The 19,304-nt window shown below is 45.1% G+C and overlaps 2 protein-coding genes across 3 annotated transcripts; both read right to left on the bottom strand.

Annotated features, from left to right (window-relative positions):
• Window positions 1-786: 786 nt before the first annotated feature.
• LOC143653030 (mannose-binding protein A-like) lies at window positions 787-6,897 on the bottom strand. 2 transcript variants are annotated; one of them, XM_077124374.1, is made up of 5 exons: window positions 6,628-6,897; window positions 4,926-5,118; window positions 3,968-4,083; window positions 3,077-3,152; window positions 787-2,388 (listed from the first exon to the last, which is right to left on the bottom strand). In XM_077124374.1, the coding sequence occupies exons 2-5, from the start codon at window positions 5,107-5,109 to the stop codon at window positions 2,015-2,017; spliced, it is 750 nt and encodes a 249-aa protein (XP_076980489.1). In that variant the 5' UTR covers window positions 5,110-5,118; window positions 6,628-6,897; the 3' UTR covers window positions 787-2,014. The 2 variants fall into 2 exon arrangements, with proteins under 2 accessions (XP_076980489.1, XP_076980490.1); XM_077124375.1 differs by lacking the exon at window positions 6,628-6,897 and adding an exon at window positions 5,936-6,120.
• A 6,680-nt stretch (window positions 6,898-13,577) lies between these two features.
• Window positions 13,578-17,933, bottom strand: LOC143653607 (pulmonary surfactant-associated protein A-like). Its single transcript, XM_077124752.1, has 5 exons — window positions 17,813-17,933; window positions 17,020-17,214; window positions 16,596-16,715; window positions 15,714-15,791; window positions 13,578-15,188 (listed from the first exon to the last, which is right to left on the bottom strand). Exons 2-5 carry the CDS (start codon window positions 17,186-17,188, stop codon window positions 14,812-14,814), a joined length of 744 nt encoding a protein of 247 aa, XP_076980867.1. The 5' UTR covers window positions 17,189-17,214; window positions 17,813-17,933; the 3' UTR covers window positions 13,578-14,811.
• Window positions 17,934-19,304: the final 1,371 nt, after the last annotated feature.

The raw sequence follows: 19,304 nt of genomic DNA, 5'->3' as shown, positions 1-19,304 counted from the left end.
CTCCCCTCCTCTCCATCAAATAGAGTTGTCTAATGGTTACCTGGCAGTTTTCTCATTTTTATCCTGGATATGAGAAACTTCAGAAGAAACTTTTATACATGGTTTTTCTCTCTTTCTGGGTGACTGTATATGTGTATCATCCTTTTACAGAGCTCTGGTCTGTTTTTCTTTCTTTCTTTCTTTCTTTCTTTCTTTCTTTCTTTCTTTCTTTCTTCCTTCCTTCCTTCCTTCCTTCCTTCCTTCCTTCCTTCCTTCCTTCCTTCCTTCCTTCCTTCCTTTCCTTCCTTCCTTCCTTCCTTCCTTCCTTCCTTCCTTCCTTCCTTCCTTCCTTCCTTCCCTCCTTCCTTCCTTCCTTCTTTCCTCCCTTCCTTCCTTCCTTCCTTCCTTCCTTCCTTCCTTCCTTTCCTTCCTTCCTTCCCTCCTTCCTTCCTTCCTTCTTTCCTCCCTTCCTTCCTTCCTTCCTTCCTTTCTTTGCCAGAGCCGACAGCTTCACATTTGTTTATTTAAGCAGTCTCCCATTCACTTGGGAAGCAATTTGGACTTGAATTTTAAAATGGTGAATTGTTCTGCTTGACATTAAAATAATTTTATTATTTACTTATTCCTGGCAAGTGTTGTGCCAGAAGAACCCCATGTGATTGAAAGTTCATTAAGGACACAAATCCTTCCACCTTCCTCCTGCCAGCCCAGAAGCCTTCAGCATGCCCCAACCCAAAACCCACTCCTACCCTGGAAATCCTGTAGGAGCGTACCACAGAGAGAGTAGCTCCCCTAATTCTTTCCCAGTCTCCGATCCATTGATGCATTTGATAATTCTCTGATGAACCTATGCAACAACTATGCACTGGGCACTCACAAAACACAAGGTGCTCTCCACGGTAATTCAGATAAAAAGAAAAAAGAAGATGGAAAATTAATTTTAACAAAAGAATTTCATGAAGTTAAAATGGCCCTTGGCCCACACACGGAATATTTTCCCAACTCATTTTGTGAATGGCATAGAGTCAGAGATTGGATGCCTTCTCTTCCCCTGGTTTGCTGGGCAAGATCTGCATATAATCTCAGCTACCTCCTGAGATTGCTGAGTAATGTCCAGGCCATGAACAGTACCATGGGCTAAGAAGCATCAGAACCTTGCCCTGAAGAGAAATTTCATCTTCTAACTGGCTGATGCTGCATAATTTTAACCAAAGGTGTGAAGCTCAGCTCTTGGGAGTTTATCCTCTTGTCCCTACTGATAATGGACGTGTTCGCCTATAATGGGATGAGGCTATTACAGTGAAGGGAGGGGTTGCTGAACAGGGAGGGACTGAGACAGGTGAAGAGGCATGGCTTGCATGATCCTCCTCCTCCCAGGAGGCTGCCACACACCACTGTATCTACTCAGTTTCCTAAAATTATGCAGGAAAGAAAGATTGCTCTTTATCTTCAAGTTACCCTATGATGACAGGAAGATGACAGCAACTTACTCAAGGTGAAGGGATTCTTGGGGTCTATGTGGGACATTGCCAGGTATTGCAGTCAGGTGACGAAAGGTTTTCTGGTGCAGCTTATGGACCACTAAAAACAATAGCCATGTCATGAAGAGGACTGGTAGTCATGGGGAGGAGCTTAAGGTAGGAGACTTTGGCATTATGTAGTGGCAGCACTTGGAGAAAAGGCAATTTTTCTTTCTCTTGGAGACTACCATCTGCTGCCCACTCTGACACATGTGTGGCCCTCGATGGGTGCCCCTGTTGGTTGCCGTATATGTGCAGTAGAAGGAGAAGGTTTGACTTAGTCCTTTCTGTAGTGGACTCTGATTCAACACTGTGCTCCTGGGAGGAACAGAGGGTGGCCTTTGCCGGACACTGGACCCTCTGTCAGCCTCTTCTCACTTCTCATTCCACAATCAAATATACCCCTTCATTTTCCTCCTATCCCTGCAAAAGAATGACTCAACACTGGGTATGGGAAAACCAGTAATAAATTCTCTTTCAAAACAGCCAAAGAAGGGGTGGAGGGACATGCACCTTCAAGCTGGAAACTCACAGACTGCCTGGAAGGAGCTGGAGCAGGAGATATCATTCCAGACTCCATCTTTTAGGAGGATCACACAGTCCTCCCCGGAGCCATGGTTGTTAGGCTCATCCTTCTTCCAGTTGTTATAGGTCAGCCTCCCTCCTGTCACATACATGAACTGGCCTTCAGTCACCTCATCTGTGATGCCTAGGAAGACACTGCCCGTGGCCATATCCTGAATAGCCTTGTTTTCCTCAGCGTTCTTGGGAGTGGCCACAGTGGCCTGGAGCTGAGCACACAGAGCCTTCACTCTGGAAAAGGGCATCTTTTCACCATTGGTCACATAGAACTTCTTTCCAGACTTTTTGCCCAAGGAGAAGGTTAGCACTGAAATCACAAATGGCAGGTGAGACTGACTTAGCTTGGAGTCCAGCCCAGGATAGTAGGCAAAAATAGTGCTTCTCTGGGAAGGGCTAGCCATGGAGAAACTGTCTGGCATCAGAGCCAGAGATCAGCTTTGATCAAGACTCTGGAAAATAGTCCCCATGCCCAACCAGCTTGAGTCAGAGCCCAGTAAGGGAACATGCCTCAATTGAAGAGCCAGAGAAGGGATAACAGCCCATGGTAGACGGCCAGGGGTCTCTTGGAATATTGCAACTTGAAATAAGCATCTGTTAAGACCTACACCAGCAGAGACACATGGACCCTCACTACCTGAGAAAGAGGCATGGACACTGATCTGAGAACAGTAGATCTGAGCAGAGATTCTGGAGACAGCAAATCTCTATTCAATCCTTCATCCCTGTGCTATGTCCTACATATGTGACCATGAATGATTTACCTTGTCCTGGGCCTTTTTTACCTTGTCTATAAATGAAAAGAGTGAAATAGCCACAAATACAGCTGGTGAGAGAACTGAATAAAGTCATATTATGAGAAAATGCTAAACTAATTCAGGCCCTTGTATATGTAAGTATTCATAAGTGTTAGTTCTCTTGCACTGTCCCCAAAATCTGGAGCCCCTGAAGAAAATGGTGAGAACTAAGAACATCCTGGAGACAGAGAAAGCCCTTACACTTTTTGGTGTGGTCCAGTTCAGATTTCAGACTCCTTATCTCTCTCTGTAATTCAGCCAGCTTAGCCTCAGCAACAGCAAAGCAATATGGGAGAAGGTATTGATTGAGAGAGGTATTCTAACTTGGAGAGAAGAGTACTTTACAATTTTTTTCTTACTACAAATTATGCTTATTCTGAAAAAATAAGCAAACAGAAAGAAAGGAAAGGAAAGAAGAAAAACTCATCCCTGCCTTCTAAGATATATCTTATAAATGATTAACAACTTTGATACTATAATTCTGAGTCCTTTTCTTTACAGACTGCTTTAAAATGCAAAATCATAATAATTTATAAAGAAAGAACCAACTCATTATTCTCCTTTTTTTGAAAATTTTTCTTTGTATTTCTCTTACAGTTCTCATTTCAAGTAAACTTTTTAATACTTTTATTGTTTTGATAAGACAGTGGACAAATATTAATAAAGGAGATGTCATTTTTCTTTTGCTGTTACTGAATTTGCTTATTTTAAATGGAACTAAGTTGCTGTGATGTAGTTCCTCATTCTCCAAAGGTTTATGATGCTGGATATTTTCATACCACTCTTGTGACAGGAGACATAAATCTCAATACCTAGGAAGGCAAGTTTCCTCCCTCCCAGCCTGGAGCCACACATTCAACGGTTGTAGCCGAAAGATAGCCAGGACTGTGCTTCTATAGAGGCCTGCTGAGGGAGTGGCCCCGAAGGATTTGGAAGTCTGTAATCAGACATTGATAGAAAAACCTTCGGCCCCTTATAATACTAAGGTTAAGGACGCAGGGTCAGGAAGCAGAATCGGGCATCTTCCAGTAAAGCAGCAGGAGAAGGGGTACATCCCACCTGATAACCCCTTCCTGGGGTGAGCTCCTTACCTGCACTGTCTCCACGATCCCCCTTGAGGCCCCTTGGTCCTAGAACCCCAGGAGACCCTGTATTTCCTGGAGGTCCCATTTTCCCGGGAGGGCCCTGTAAACCTCTGAGCCCTTGACCTGTTGGAAGACAAAGGAAATGTGACCCAGTGACTTTCCTCATTCTCTCTCTCCAAGAGCTCGATATTCAGTTCACATTGACCCCAGGGAACAGCAACCGTGGACCACTCTTTATGAATCACTGCTTCCAACGGACTGGTGGTAACCCAGAGAAGAAAGGTCCTCCCACATTCCAGAAGTGGGAAATCAAATCTCCCACAAAGACATGCAAACCCTAACCCCCTTGTTCTGTGGGTACGGAATCACTTGTAAGTAAGATCTTCAACGAATTCTGAAACAGGGTGTACCTTGATCTGATAGGACTGGAATTCTTTTAAGCAAAGGAAACTTGGACAGAGAAAAAGAAGCCACAAGAGGAGTCAGATGGCCATGAGATGGAGAGAAGGATTGAGTGCCAACAAGTCACCACCAGATCAAACAGACTTTGGAGAAGGCATGGACCTCTGAGACCTTGATTTTCGACTTCTAGCCTCCAACCTGTGAGCCAATAAATTCCTGTTATTTGAGCCAACCAGTCTTTTTAATTTTGTTATAGCAGCCCTTACAAACTAAGACAGCAGGGAAGGCATCTCCTGAGGGTCAATTTCCTGACCAAGCAGGATATCCCTTTTCCATGGACAACCAAACATCTTCAATTCCTGTGTGGAAATGTAGGATCCTGCAGAGTCAGAGAAGCATCTCTGTTTTGGAAAGAATTATATCTTACAGGTATTTTTCTGAGTGAACCATTATCTGCTATAATGAAAGGTGAGCCTGTCATATCTCTGTGCTAGATCCCTGATAGGAGAACATGTCTTGTTGGAAGTAAAGATTTAGGAAGATGGAAACAGTTGGTCCTGTACCTGGTTCTCCCTTTTCTCCCTTGGGTCCATCCCGTCCATCTCTGCCTGGGGTACCATTGGTGACAGGGATGCCACAAGCAATCACTGAGCAAGTCTTCTGGGACTCCTCATAGATTTTTGTTTCTAAGCAAGATGTTGTTGCCACACACAGGCACAGGAGAAAAAGTGATGGAAACAGGAGCATGGTCCTTGCCTTGGAATGAAGAAAGTCAAGGAAGATAATTCCATCTCATTTCATTCAATCATCAAACATTTACACCTCCTTGGTATGCCAGATCCTATGCTTAGGAAATGGGGAAAGGGGAAATATTATAACCTGTGCCTCTGAGTTCCCTCCAGGCTTCTGGGGAGACAGACAAGTAAGAAGTATTAGATTTAGATTAGTGATAAACAAAGGTAAATGCATGAGAAAAGCGGGGGGCCCACTCTCCCTGGACTCTAGTGTGCCTTATACTAATGTATAAGGCCTAGTGGTTCAGTACCACGTCCCAACTGGTCCTGGTGGCCTGGCACAGAAAACAAACAGATTCCATTACATGCATAAGCTATACCTCTTCCCTTACTCACTCCCTTTCTTGTAATCCAAGGAAGGCTCCATCTCTCTCTTCTTCTCTTTCCTATAGGCCCCAGAGCTCACCTCAAACTGTGGTCCATCTGAGGTCCCGCAAGGTCTCTTTTTGGCCAGACATGGTTTACAATATCCATTCCCTCATTTCAAGTAAAAATCCTGTTTTACATCCTGGAGCCCCATCCACCTACAGAAATGCAGCTGTTTTCCCAAGAGCCCATCAATCATCGTCTATAAAATCTCTGTCTTGAGGCAAGGATGCATTAGGAAGCTCAGGATCCACGGTGCCCTGAAGCAGAGTTCTAATCCTCAGAATAGAGCTTTCCTAATTTGAGCCTAACCGGATGAGACTCGGGTTTGCTTCCCTTCCTTGTTTTGAGATTTCTACAGAGAGAAGCCATGTGTGCCATGCAGAACATGAGACCCCAAACTTTCTGCTCACCCTTTGCCTTGCAAGGATTCTCCAAGCAGAATTCTCTGCTGTCTGGATGTCTCCCCAGCTCTATGTCCCCATCTATCTCCTGAAGTCCTATAAGAACTTTGCTCAAGATGCTCCCTCCTCCAAGAAGCCTTGGTAATCAAGCCCCAATCACTTCTGTCTCTCTCTCTTCTACTCTGACCTCTGGCCTCTAATCTCAAGATCCCTAGCCTGGCTCTATAATTAGTGCACTTGCCCTCTTCCACCCCTACTCCCCAACCTATCCCCACCCCTACTGTCTGTCAGCTCCCTTAACCCTTCCTTTTCTCCAGGACTCAATGGGAGGTGGCCAGTTGGAAGGGAATTTTCTATAGCATGTCCTTCATCATCCTTCCACTTTCTACCTCCTGTCCTCTTTTTTTTTTTTACCTCCCCTGATGGTGTTTTAGCCAAGAGTCAGGACTTGAACATATTGCTAGCAAATACACACCCCACTTACATCTTTCTCTTTGGCTAAAAAGACTGTTTTCAATTTGTAGATGATCAAGTGGATCCAGGAAGGATACAAACGTCCTGGGTCAGAGAGAGAAACACAGAGGACCCAAGTATAGGCCTGACACCCCCAACAAAACCCCTGCCTGGACCTCACCAGGTCCAAGTTAAATAGCCAGACTCTTGGCCCAGACCCCCAGCTCTGTCCTTCACAAATGACTTACTGGGACTTCCGCAGAGTGCAGAGGCAGTGAGTGATAAGGAAGCTGGTCCCCCAGCCCAGGTCTCTGGCAGTTGCCTCAGTGATGTCAGGTCCAAGTAGCCTGGTGACTAGGGACAGAACTGGCTTTGCCTTTAACCCCAGATTAATAAACAACTATACTTAGAACTACTGCATACTGGGCGGTTCTCCAGGGTTGTAGGTGGGGTCTCCAGCACATCGCTGGGCTCCTCTCTCCTTTCATACCCAAAATTCCTCTTTCTGCTGACCTTTTCTGTGCATCCATTTCTACAGCTTAGCACTCAGATCGTCCAGAATCATGGTTCTCATGATCAGTTCCTTTCGGATCCTTATTTCCAGAAGAAACATGCAGAGACATTCTATGAAACCCATGCCTATAAGCACATACATGTACACACATGAACATGCACCTCTGCATCAGTTGTTCAGACTAACTCACTTTTTGTGATAAGTTTATTGAAAAACAAATTTAAAAAAATTAGTTAAGGGCCTAAAGCATTTAGTCACCTCACCCTTCCCCTTCTCATTCATAACACTTACCAGATACCACCTTCTTTTTATTTTTTTATTGTGGTAACATATATAAAACATAAAATTTGCCATTTTAAGTGTACAGTTCAGTGGCATTGATTATTTTTACAACGTTATGCTGCCATTACCACCTTCCATTGCTAAAGCTTTTTCATCACTCAAAACAGAAACTCTTTACCCATTAAGCAATAACTCCCCATTTCCAATGCCCCAAGCTGCTGGTAACCTTAGTTTCTGTCTCTGTGAATTTGCTTACTGTAGGCATTTCATAGAAGTAGAATCATGCATTATTTGTCTTATTATTCAAATACCTGTTTTGGGTCTGTCACAGAGCTATGCACAAAGAGGGGAAGTATGTGTAGCTAGCTGAAATTCAAAGCTGACTATGGGTATTTGTGCTAGTTGTTCCCTCTGCCTAGAATACACTTCTCTCTCTCTGTCTCTCTCTCTCTCTCTCTCTCTCTCTCTCCTTAACTGTCTGTTGTCATTCAGATTTTCAGTGTAAATATTATCTCTGGAGAAAAGGCTTTCCCTTTCCATTCAATTTTAAGTAAGTACTCTGCCACTGAAGTGTAATTGTCCTCTTTAAGCTCTCTGCCAATTACTTATCTCTATGTGAGACTGCGATAGGTATTTTGTATTTTATTGATTGATTGATCATCCCACCCCTTTAGAAAATGAGCTTCATCAGAACAGAGATCTTGCCCCTGGCTACTGTATGCTGGCCTTGAATGTGCCTGGGAACAGATTCAATACCCATTAAACATATATGGAACCAATTAATGCCCCTGCATCACATCCTTACAACAGTCCCCTTGATTTCTCTCAAGCTACAGCTACCACCTGTGCCCACTCTCCCAGTGTTTTTACTCTTCCTGGCCCCCAGGGTGCATCCCAGGAAGGACCCAATGAAAGAGTGAGGAGAGAAAGCAGAGACACAAGTGTGGCAGATACCAAGTCTGTCCACAGCTACTCCACACCTGGGTTTCCAGGAATGTCCAGTTCTTATCACCAGAGCCTGAGCAAGTGGGCTTTTTCAAGTAACCGCTGTGACCTTTGATTACTGCCCTTCTCCAAATTCACACTCATCTTTTGAAACACTTAGGCTCATCAAACAACTGGAGAGGTGTGCTTTTGCCTGGTAGAGGGCAGGGCCAGGTCACTTCCTTTTGACTCTGTCTTGTGATTGGTGTTTCAGCTTCTCCAAGGGTTATCAACCCTGTGTGCTGGTCATCAAGCACCATTCAGCAGCCTTCCTGGATTGCTATTCCAGGGAGCCTTCCAGGTACTAAGGGCCCTCACTGCAAAGAAAATCCTGCTGCGGGCTGTGTTTGCAGGTGCCATTGACTTAATTTTAAAGGGCCTGTAGGTTTACAGGACATAGGACATTCGATGCATACAGTAAATTGACAGACCTCTCAGAAAGGTGGGAATTTGGAACTGATTTTCAGAGAACCAGGGCTTTTTATGTACTATGGACTTGCGAAAAAGGTGGGCTAGAGAAAGAGAAAGCGCACATGAGAAGAAAGGGGTGATAAGAAAGCCTTGACTCTGGTGGGGGGAACAAAATCCTTGCTTTGAATTTATGATATTTAAGTGAAACAGGAAAGCCCAAGTTGAAAAATTGTGTTTCAAGGGTCCCAGCTTGTCACAATCTAGTACATTGTGGGGACCTAAAAACAATGGCAAACCTTAACCTTAACCCAGATCCCTCAGGATTTTCTCAGATGAAAGTCAGGCAAATTTGAGTTCCCCTTGGAAATCGACCAAACGCAGGAGGAAGTAAGCAGAGTGAGAATTGGCTGAAACGACAAACCTCAAGTGTGGTCCTCCAAGGACCCTTGACTCTCTCTGACAGATAAATTTGGTATAAAACAAACTGAAAGAGAGTATAATTAAGGAATAAAAAGAATGAAATGATGAAATAAATGAGCCAAAATAAGAGCTGCAAAAATGGGTTATTTGCAAGCAGCATAGATTTGACAAATATGACTGTGAAGTTTGTATTATCGTTCCTGATTTTTCACTTCTTCTTCATTGTAGAATTATGTATATGCTGCCCATTGCAAAAGGACTTTGCAGAATCTCCTCAGGAGTACGTGGAGTAAACACCCTACCCACTGACATTCGGGTTGGTCGTGTGACGGTGGACAATAAGGAAAGAGCAGAGACTTGAAGCATGCTGGCAAGTTTAACTTGGCTGCATATGCTTCTGCTTCCTGTCATGAGAAGAACATGCCCTGGGTAGCCCCTAAACTTAAGATGACAAAGAGGTGTGAAACAGACCCCACCTGAAAACCTGGGGTTCAGCCCCGTGCAGTTGAGTCCAGAAAAGCTCATTTGAGATCATCCAAAGCACTGCAAACAGGCAGACTCAGAAAGAAATAAAATAAAAATGTTTGTTACTCTAAACCCCTGAGGTGAAACTTTATTGTGGCATGAGCTGACTGATAGAATTATCAGTAATTATAGAAAATATAAAAGAAATAATATTGGGAAGGAAAGAGGATATTATACTAATAGAGAGGGTATTGACATTATAAGATCACGCTATGTACAACTGATTTCATGGCAATGCATTTGATAACTAGATAAAATGGATAATACTGGAAGCCAGTCTAGAAGTAGATAGTCCAAGAACAGTTAAAATGACTAGTATACTAGTCATCATGAAAGATGGAAATGAAATTCAAAAATTATCAACCATCACTCCCATCAAAAAAAAAGTGGTTTTAAAAGTGATTTTTACCAAACCTTCAAAGAAGAGCGCATTCTTTTCATACAAATCACGTGTAGTATCAAAATAAAACACAAAATTTAGCTGAAAAGATTAACTAAGGATGTGACCCAAAATGGGATAAGGACAGAACAATAAAGGGGAACTTTTAGACAATCAAATTCATAAGCTGAGATGCAAAAGTACAGTTAAAAATAGCTATTAAAATTCCAACAGTATATTAGTGCTTATTAAAAGAGTCTCTGGAATAAAACTTGAATTCATAGCCCAGTTGTACCATGAACCAGCTATGTGATCTTCAGTAAGCCACTTACCTTCTATGTGCCTCAATATTCTTATTTTGTAAAGTGGAGATAATAATCGCATCTACATAGGGTTGATGAAGATTAAATGAATTAATGACAGTGTAAAGTCTAGCTCATAGTAAGTGTGATAAGAGTACCATTAGACCACATAGGGTATAGCTCAAGAACACAAGGATGGTTCAAAATCAGAAAATAAATCAATGTAATTCACTGATTCAATATATAACAAGTTCTATTTCTCAATACAATCTTGAACCTTGAAGCTCACCTACTCTAGTCTCAAAACTAATACATTGTTTGAAAAGTCTTCACACATTTTCTTCCTGGACCCCCATAATATAAACTTTCTAGGCTTGGTTTAAAACATAGTCCAAACAAATTACCTTTGCCCTCCATTTTTATCACTAAGATTCCAGTTTCGACTGATACATCTGCACCCTGGCCATTGAGTAGTGGCTAGGCTTGAGGGCATTGCTTCCTTGCCTTAGGTGACTTTTCAGGGAAGTAACTTGGACATCCCTAAAGGGGAGAAGGTGAAGGAAAATTTTCCATTTGAGGGCTTTGATGACACTCAAAGTGGGGCAGCTCTTTTCTGCTCTCAAGTCCTCCTGGTACTGCCGAGGGGAAGGAGGATCCTTGTGGGTGCAGCATAGGGTCCCTGGGGACATTTCTCCAGACTTAAAAGGTGAGGCACTTAGAGCCCTTTATTCCCAGCTGTGGGCTCTAGAGGTCAATGCCCAGGAATGAGAAATGACTTAACCCATATCTGACAGCCTCTTGATGTTAGTAGATTAAAGGAAACGCCAAAAAAAAAAAAATCTGATAAAGCTCAATAAGCATTCACGGTTAAAATAAATCTTTGCAAGTAGAAAAAAAAAAAGGGAACTTCTTTACCTTGATAAAAGGTATCTATCAGAAATCTAAAACAAGCACATTTGCAATGGTGAAATATTGGAAATATTAACATTATATTCAGGGCCCAAAAAAAAAGATGTCATTTATCATCAAATCTCTTCAATAATGTACCGGAGCTTCTGGCCCTTACAAAAAGGTGCAAATGAAGTCTAAGTGTGATGGTTAGGTTCATGTGTCAACTTGGCCAAGTGATAATGCCCAGTGTTTGGTCAAGCAAGCACTGCAAGGACATTTTGTGGCTGGTTAATAAGCCAGAAGGCTGTTTTATTAAATCTTCAGTGAGCTGATTGCATCTATGGATGATTACATCTACAATCAACTCAGGGAGTATCTTCTGCAATGAGAGAATCCAGTTGGTTGAAAGCTTTTCAGGTAAGGGTGACGACATCAGCACACAGTAGACAGAACTTTCGTCTCTCCTTCAGCCAGCCAGCCTCTCCTGGAGAATTCATTGAAGACCTTCATCAAAGTTGCCAGCTCGCAACTTTGGATTTGGATTCATACCTCCACATGGTTGCATGAAACGCTTTTACAAAATCTAATATTTACAGATATCTCCTGATGGTTCTGTTTCCCTAGAGAACTCTGACTAATACAATAAGGAACTAAATAATCATAAAGAAACAGGCAAAACTTCTACCATTAGCAAATATGATAATATATGTATAAAATATAAGAGAAGCATTATGTTAGAAGTAATGGGGAAAAAATTAGAATCCAACAAGATGGTTGGGTATGAGATCAATAAAAAAATAAAATGGTTGTTTTCTTTAAAACCTCCAATAATTAGTTAAACATATACTAGGGAAATATACTAACAATAGAAAAATCATAAAGTAAGTAAAAATCAATCTAACAAAAAGTAAGTATACCTTTACAGAGAAAACTACAAAACATGAAAAGGCAAACAATAAGATCTATTTAAAAGGAAAGAAAGACTTGCTACTGTAAAGATACTAGTTGTCCCCAGATTGATCTGTATATTCATTGTAAATATAGTAAAAATATAAAAAGCAAGTCTTCATGCAACTCAGCAGTGATTCTGAAATTCATGTGGAAAAAGTGTTCAGGGGTATGTATTCTAACTTTGATACACACTGGCACATCATACATCAAAGCACAATACAGCAGATATTGTGGGAAGATTGTAAAGTAGGAAACTCTAGGAGTCATCCCCTCCGCCAAAACAACCGTTGAACTGGCATAAACTGTCTGAGTGGAATAATTTGAAATTCTAGAGGTTAGGAGAATACTGTATAGCATCCAAGAAAACCTGGAGGAAGAGGCTGGTAAGTGTCATAAATATCATGGCTTTCATTCTCCATGCAGTGGCTACCAACCCCTCTCTCCCAGCCTTGGGGCAGGCAAAAGTGGGGTCCATGCCCTGGTTCCTGATTCAGCTTGCTGGTGCCAAGGTGGAATAAAAAGACTTAGTTGTCCAACATCCGCATGTGTGTGGTCTAACTGTTGATCACAGCTCTTGATTAGCTACTTCAGATCGCTGGGAGCCAGCTCTGAAGGTAGCCATTGTTTCAACCCCCTCCTCAGCTAAAAGCTGCAAAGTCTAAGGATAGTACCTTTCCTCAAAATCACAGAAAATAGTAAAAGGGCTGCCATACCAGGCCAAGTATCAAATAAAAAAAAAATGCAGCTTGGAAAGCCATAAGAGAAGCTCCTGACTCCCTTGCTGGGACCTCCCCCACCCCTGCCCCACATGTAATGGAGCCTGCCTGCACCCCCTTCGTGGGTCCTGGGAAACTCCTCTCCAGCTCACCCTCCCAGAATTTTTCCTCCATGCAGAAGAAATTTGGGACAGCTATGACAGTGTAAGTAACAAGGCAAAGCAGTCTGGAAAGGTTCACTTGCTTTAAATTAAATAACAGAGCATCCAGAAGAAGGAAAAAGTCCATTTTATAAGGAGTAGAGGGGTATCAGATTCCTGTAAACTGGTGAGAATTCCTAAGGTCACTGGCAAGGCCAAACCCAAGACAAGACACAGGCTCAGAAAAGACAGGGGGGAACCTGCAGTTCATACCTCGAGTTGCTCTTGTTGATGGGAAAGCTGATCACTGAAGCAGAGCACCAGCTATGCAGAGCCAATTTGCAAAGACTGCGTGGACAATGGAGGTCCTGATACACTGCTCACAGATGCATCATGTGGGCTCAGACCAGGAGTATCTTAACACTGGCCATCAATATGTTGGCTATGGCTATGACACCCGTATGTTCTTCCAGAGTTTTCTGTGATACCCTCAACTCCCACCTTGGCCACTGGGGCTATCTGAGGGAGAAGAGCAGATTGCCTCTTCCATCCAGCAAAGAAAGCATACCCTGAGGTTGAATTTCCCACTCTTGGGCAGGTGGGGGCTCAGAGGCAGAGTTAATTTGATTATCAAAATACAGAAATGTGCTGTTTCTTGGAACGAAAGGCAATGGAAACTCACGTACAAACACTCATGATTTATTAGACTTAAATCACATCTGTCTGGCATGTGGGTGGGGTGCATATGCCTTGGAAGCTTCAGGTGCAGGGAGATAAGTTAGGATCCAGCCTCTTCCACTCACTCCATGTAATAATTCTCAAAACATTTGGCTTTGCTAAGCTTCAGAATCCTCATCTAAAAACTGTGAAAGTAATACCAGTCTCATGACATTGTGGTAAGGATGAAACAATATTTGATAGGGTGCATCAGAAGCATTTCCTTGGTACATTGTATGTGCTCAATAAGAAGTCTCTGACTGAGGAGTGGTTGTAGTAGTTATGAAGTAATTTTGTTCATGGGAGTGATGATAACAGCTATAACAGTAATAAGCATTTTATTCCCACTTCACTGAAGAAGAAATAAGCTCAGGGAAAACAAATGTCCCAGTGTCACAGGGTACCTTGACCATCCCTGGGACACAGCCTAGTTGATCCTAACAAAATAACTGATTGGACAAATGAAAGGAGAAAACAGAGCCCAGCTGAGTGGTGTGAACATCTCACTGAGGTCTGAAGTGGCCTGGGGAGATGTCCACCAGCAGGAAGTTACTTGGATTATGCCTGGGGTGAAGAAAAGGTGGACCTGCCCTGGAGGCCTAGGCTGGCTGTCTTCATGAAGGGGGCCCAGTGGGCACCCCAGACTCAAGGAAGCAGATCCTGCATGCCAGTCACTAGGGTTGGGTTGGCCTCTTGCCATTCTGGGGAACCACCTGGCCCTCTGACCTCATGGAGAGCTTGGCCAAGTGTGTCCCAAAAGCTCCAGGATGCCAGGTAACCCCAAATGTGCTCATGGCACCATATGTTCAACTCGGGCATCCTCTGTGTGACTTGGAGGACCTCGTGTTTCCATCTATAAATGAAGGAACTCAACAAGATGAGGAAGAAGGAATTCTCCATTTCATACCAAAGGCCAAAGGTCAGGAGTGGCTGCCTAAAGCACAGAGTTGAGAAGAGGTCTCGGGATGCCTAGAGACTTAGCTAGGGTGGTGCCGGGATTGATTAGTGATCATGGAGTAGAAGTGAGAGCCCATCCAGGAAGTGGAGGGACTAAGGATGCCTTCAGCTGTAAGAGGGACAAATACATGTCATTGAAAAGGAGTTATGGACCAGGCAGGCGTCTCACAGACAAAGTGGATTTTTGGGGTGGATGCTGAAAGGAACGCAGCACCCGACTTGACCTGTGGCCTCAGTGCCTGCTCAAAACTCACAGATGGCCAGTCGGTACTGCAGGCAGCTCTTGTCATTCCACTGCCCATCTGTGTACATCTCCACACACTTCTCCTTGCCCCGACCTCTGGGTTCCCCTGGGTACCAGTTGGTGTAGTTCACAGGGGTCCCATCCAAGTAGTTGAAGTCTCCAGGGGTGGGGCCCTCGGCCAGTCCCAGGTAGGCGTAAGTGTTGTGCTTCTTTATAATACTTGCAATGGCCTGGTTCTCCTCCGGACTTCTTGGGACAGCAACTTGGCCACCTGCACTTTCACATAACTTTCTAATGGCATTAAAATCAACCGACTGTCCATTGGTGGAGAAGACTTTCTCTCCTACTGCCAACATGGACCCCTGCAAACTGAGGACTGAGAGCAAGGGAGCCTGCATCAGGTCACTGACCTCTTTGTCTCTAAGTCCCATCTCCCTTCCTCTCTGTCTTTATGTTACCTCCAATCTTTTCATTCTCTTTGTGTTTTCCCTCCTTCTTCCAAACCTCGCCTTTCTAAATTTCTGTCTAAGTTATTATTCATCTACTCATCATTCATTCATTCATTCATTCATCATCTCTTCATTAATTTGTTCATCCATTTAACAATTATTTATTGACAGCCTACTATGTACCAGGAACGATGCAATTTTCCTGGGGATTCAAGAGAAAACAAGATAGGCAAAGAATTTGCCTTCCCAGGATTTAGAGAGATAATCTGTGCCTATCTCCATCTCCATCTGGGTCTGACAGAGACATCAGAAAAGGGAGGCACCATTCTTTTCCCCAAGACCTACATATCCATACCTGTTTATCAGGCCTCCAGGTTCTGGAGGCTCATACTAAGAATGAGAGGAATTTCTGGGACTCCCCTACTCCGTGAGGCCCCAAGGTGTCCACTTACCTCCCAGTGACTGCAGGATTTGATGTCTGAGGCCCCGAAGCTTAGTTTGGAGCTCTTCATCTAGATAAGCTGGAAGCCCTGCAGAGAGAACCCCATCCAAGGGAAGCTGCAAGATCAACAACCACCAACACCACCAGCAATTGCCGAGCGGGTGTTATCTCAGCTGCAGGCCTCACATCCTACCCTGTAATTGTCCACACCCATAGCCCATGCCCCCAAGTTATAAAAGGTCCACAAGACTTGAGTGTGTTTGTACATTCCCTACACACCCATCCTTTAAGGCAGCATAGCACTTGCTGAGCCCCCTCCCTACTCTTCTTTCCTAACATAGATATCTGTGGGTTTTCCTGGTCTCTGGGCAGGGTCCCTCCCCACTGCCCACCTCTCACTCAGAGCAAGTGTGGTTCTCTTTGCATTCTCTTGATGGACCTTGATGACTACGCAGAGTTTCAGAGTTCCACTCTGCGTATAGGGCTCACTGGCACACCATTGGCTTGAATTCCTGAGCCACACCACACTGCACACCTCTTTCAGGAAGCCCCTGGCACCTCAGCCCCAGGTAATGCTTCCCCTGATTCCTGGTGTTGTCCTTCTTATCCACACCTGAATCTCTGCATCTCCCCGTCTGCAGCCATGATGCAGGGAGCAATTGCCAGAGCAGTCAGTCTTGGCATTATGGTCACACTACCCAGACACCTCCGATTTCTCTCCCCACTCACTTTCTCTTACCTGGGTTGAACATACACTCTTTGAGAACTACCCATTCACCCTTGGATGGCCACAATTTTCTCTGAGCCCCTTAATCAGCTCTGGGAGATCACATAACTGACTGCATGAGTGCCATGCCCACATTACTACTGCCTGTTTGTCCTCGCTGCTTACCTGGGAGACCCCTTTCTCCTGGCTCTCCCTTTTCTCCACGCTCACCAGAGATGCCAGGGGCTCCAGTCAGTCCATCACACCCAGGGAAGTCCATCATTGCTCCAGGGGGTCCCATGGGGCCTGCAGGGAGAAGAGGTCATGGATGCATGAGGTCTGTAACCCACAGCCAGGCTGGGGCTGAAGTGAATGGACCCCCACTATCACCAAGGCTGACTCACCTGTTGCTTCATGGGCGATTTGAGGTCAGACCTTTCAGGGTTGCTACAGCCTAAAGGTTCCAGGAAACTCCCACTGTGTCCCATCACCCAGCTGACCCTTGGACACCTATAGAGGAGCCAACCCAGAGCCCCGAGTGCTAGACAGATGGACCTCCTGAAGGTGGGCCAGTGACCCTCAGCTAAGAGTGATCTTTCCAATTCAGTACCTGGAGGTCCAGGTTCTCCTTTAATACCATCCCTCCCATCTCTGCCAGGCAGGCCATGGGATCCAGGAGTGCCAGGGATGCCAGGACTTCCAACACAAACTTCTTTCACGTCACACTCGATGCCTGAGACTGCCAGCAAGATGAGGGTAAGGGCGAGAGAGCCCAGCATCGTGGCTTCTGCTGTAGTTATTTGTCCTACAAAAGGAAAGGGCAGTTGGCCCATGTGAAGTGCTTGCAAAGGTCTCCCCCACTGTTCTTTGTTTGGCCACAGGCTCATGGCAGAGCCTAAGGGCCAGGGCAGGTCCAGGCAGGAGCTCTGGGAAACCCCAGACTATCCATGAAAACTCCCATATCATCTGATATCTAAAATGGTATCGCGCCCCATCCCCCTTTGTCTTGAGGTATTGATGGACAGGGAAAGATCGTGTTCCTGAAGAAGAGTGGAGATAACCAGGGCCCACAGTCTGGCACTTGTGGTAGTCAGTGAGGCATGACCCCTACTCCCTGCTGGGTGTCTCCTTCTCCTTTAGGGAACTGTCCTCTTGCTTCCCGGCTCTGCTATGCCCTGGGTGGGAATGGACCCGGTCAAAGAGCATCCCAAAGTTTGAGGATCTGTGCAAGTCCACCTTCCCACATCCATAGTTAAGATCCTGTGGAACAAACTCCAGTGGGGTATGGAGGGACCACCTCTTTCCCAGCCTGGCCTCCAGTTAAGCCTGTGGCTGCTGAGCTTGCCCTCACTGTGGGAAACACAGTGCATTAGGGAAGACCTTGGGGTTGGGGCTGAACTCACCCACACAAACAGCCTACAGCCTGTGGGCCTCTGCCTTCAGCTTGGAGGAACGGGGTAGCAGCAGCATTTATAGGGAGGTGGAGCCCCCAGTTCCCTCCCTGCCCTGAGAGGCCCCTGTCACAAGGGCCTCTACTCCAGGAGGGCCAGGAAGGAAGCTGCCATCTAGTTTACACAGTACATTTCCTTGCTGAGCACTCAGGCTGGAGGGGCACTTAGGACCTGGAGAGGAACACTGAACCTGCTAAGGAGAAACCCCAGGTCTGTAAGAGGAAAGATTTCCCGTAGGCTGGAGACCAATTTCCCTCCTTCTAAGTTTGGACCCTGCTTCTCAAGCAGAGAAAGATCAGAGCCCCATACATGGAACCCCCCAGCACTGGCTGGTGACACAACTATAGTCTCAGAATCACTAGCCTCCAAATGCCCACCAGCAGAAGAGAACAGAACCAGGCTGGTCACTTTTCCCAAGAGAACAAAGTAGCAGAGTGGCTACATACTACAAGGGTGTGTGCTGTCTCCATGTGTCTTTTCCATGAGATTGTTCTAGCTCCAGAGCCTCTTTAGCTTCTGGAAGGGTCCACCTGATTCCAGGTTTGGCTCTAGAATATGCAGAGACCATGGTTCAAGCTGCAGGTGGTCAGACTGAGCTGGAGCAGACTGTCCTGTTCTAGAAACTGGCTCGCACTGAACCTCCACTTTCTACCCCCCACCAAATCTTCCAGTCCCTACCTCTGGAGCCTGCAGCTGAATTGTAGGCACATGGACATATTTATGGGTAACACTTTGCATGTTCCACTTTCCTCTGCTCAGGAAGGTTTAGCTGTTGGGAGGCAGACAGTGCCAGGAAGGCCAAGGAGAGCAGTGGTTTTTGTCATTGGTGATGGGTGATGTCTGGTAACCTGCAACGGTGATTATTTCAAGTGGTGGAATGATATATGATGACCTAATTGATATGTTTGGCTCTTTGAGCCACTAGATTAGAAGAGAGTCTGTAAATGTAGGGGTGGTAGAAACGGGACCCAAGACAAGAAGTCTCCACGTTTACTTGTTAGTGGTTTGAAAAGTCCTTGAGATCTTCAGGGAGAGTGGGAAATATTTTGGGGGAGTGGGAAATGGGTAACGGGACCCCACTCTTAGGGGAGGGAAGACAGTCAGTGTCTGTTTGGTGCCTTGAGCTGCCCTCCTGCTGTCTAACCCCTGGTTTGGGTGTAGGACCAGGCACAGGATGGGGAGCCAGTCAGGCAGAGCTGGGGTGGGCGAGGGAGCAGCTCCACCAAGGAGAACCTCAACTTGACTCTGGGCAGAGGGATCTGTTCTGCAGGGAGTGGGACGGGAACAGAGGTCCACATGCTTGGATTTTGAAAGGTTGGAGAAGACTGCTGGGATGTCCAGGGTCATGTGATGGGTCAGGGAGGACGTGAACTTAAAAGCCAGACACTTCTGAGTTTCAATCTGGGGCAGCCACTTACTACGCACGTGGTGTCAAGCAGGTTCC

Source organism: Tamandua tetradactyla, chromosome 13 (genome assembly GCF_023851605.1).
Source record: "Tamandua tetradactyla isolate mTamTet1 chromosome 13, mTamTet1.pri, whole genome shotgun sequence".
NCBI lineage: Eukaryota > Metazoa > Chordata > Mammalia > Pilosa > Myrmecophagidae > Tamandua > Tamandua tetradactyla.
This window is presented reverse-complemented; position numbering and strand designations above follow the sequence as displayed.

Bases quoted from the DNA above. Each gene is read 5' to 3' on its own strand.
- LOC143653030 (XM_077124374.1), bottom strand. From the start codon at position 5,109: ATGCTCCTGTTTCCATCACTTTTTCTCCTGTGCCTGTGTGTGGCAACA. The intron at 4,084-4,925 runs GTACAGGACCAA...GTCTTCCAACAG, and splicing joins GGGAGAAAAGGGAGAACCAG to GTCAAGGGCTCAGAGGTTTA. The intron at 3,153-3,967 runs GGTAAGGAGCTC...TATTGCTTTGCT, and splicing joins GGGATCGTGGAGACAGTGCA to GTTGCTGAGGCTAAGCTGGC.
- LOC143653607 (XM_077124752.1), bottom strand. From the start codon at position 17,188: ATGCTGGGCTCTCTCGCCCTTACCCTCATCTTGCTGGCAGTCTCAGGC. The intron at 16,716-17,019 runs GTACTGAATTGG...TTCTCCCTGCAG, and splicing joins AGGAGAACCTGGACCTCCAG to GCCCCATGGGACCCCCTGGA. The intron at 15,792-16,595 runs GTAAGCAGCGAG...TTCTCTCTGCAG, and splicing joins AGGAGAAAGGGGTCTCCCAG to GGCTTCCAGCTTATCTAGAT.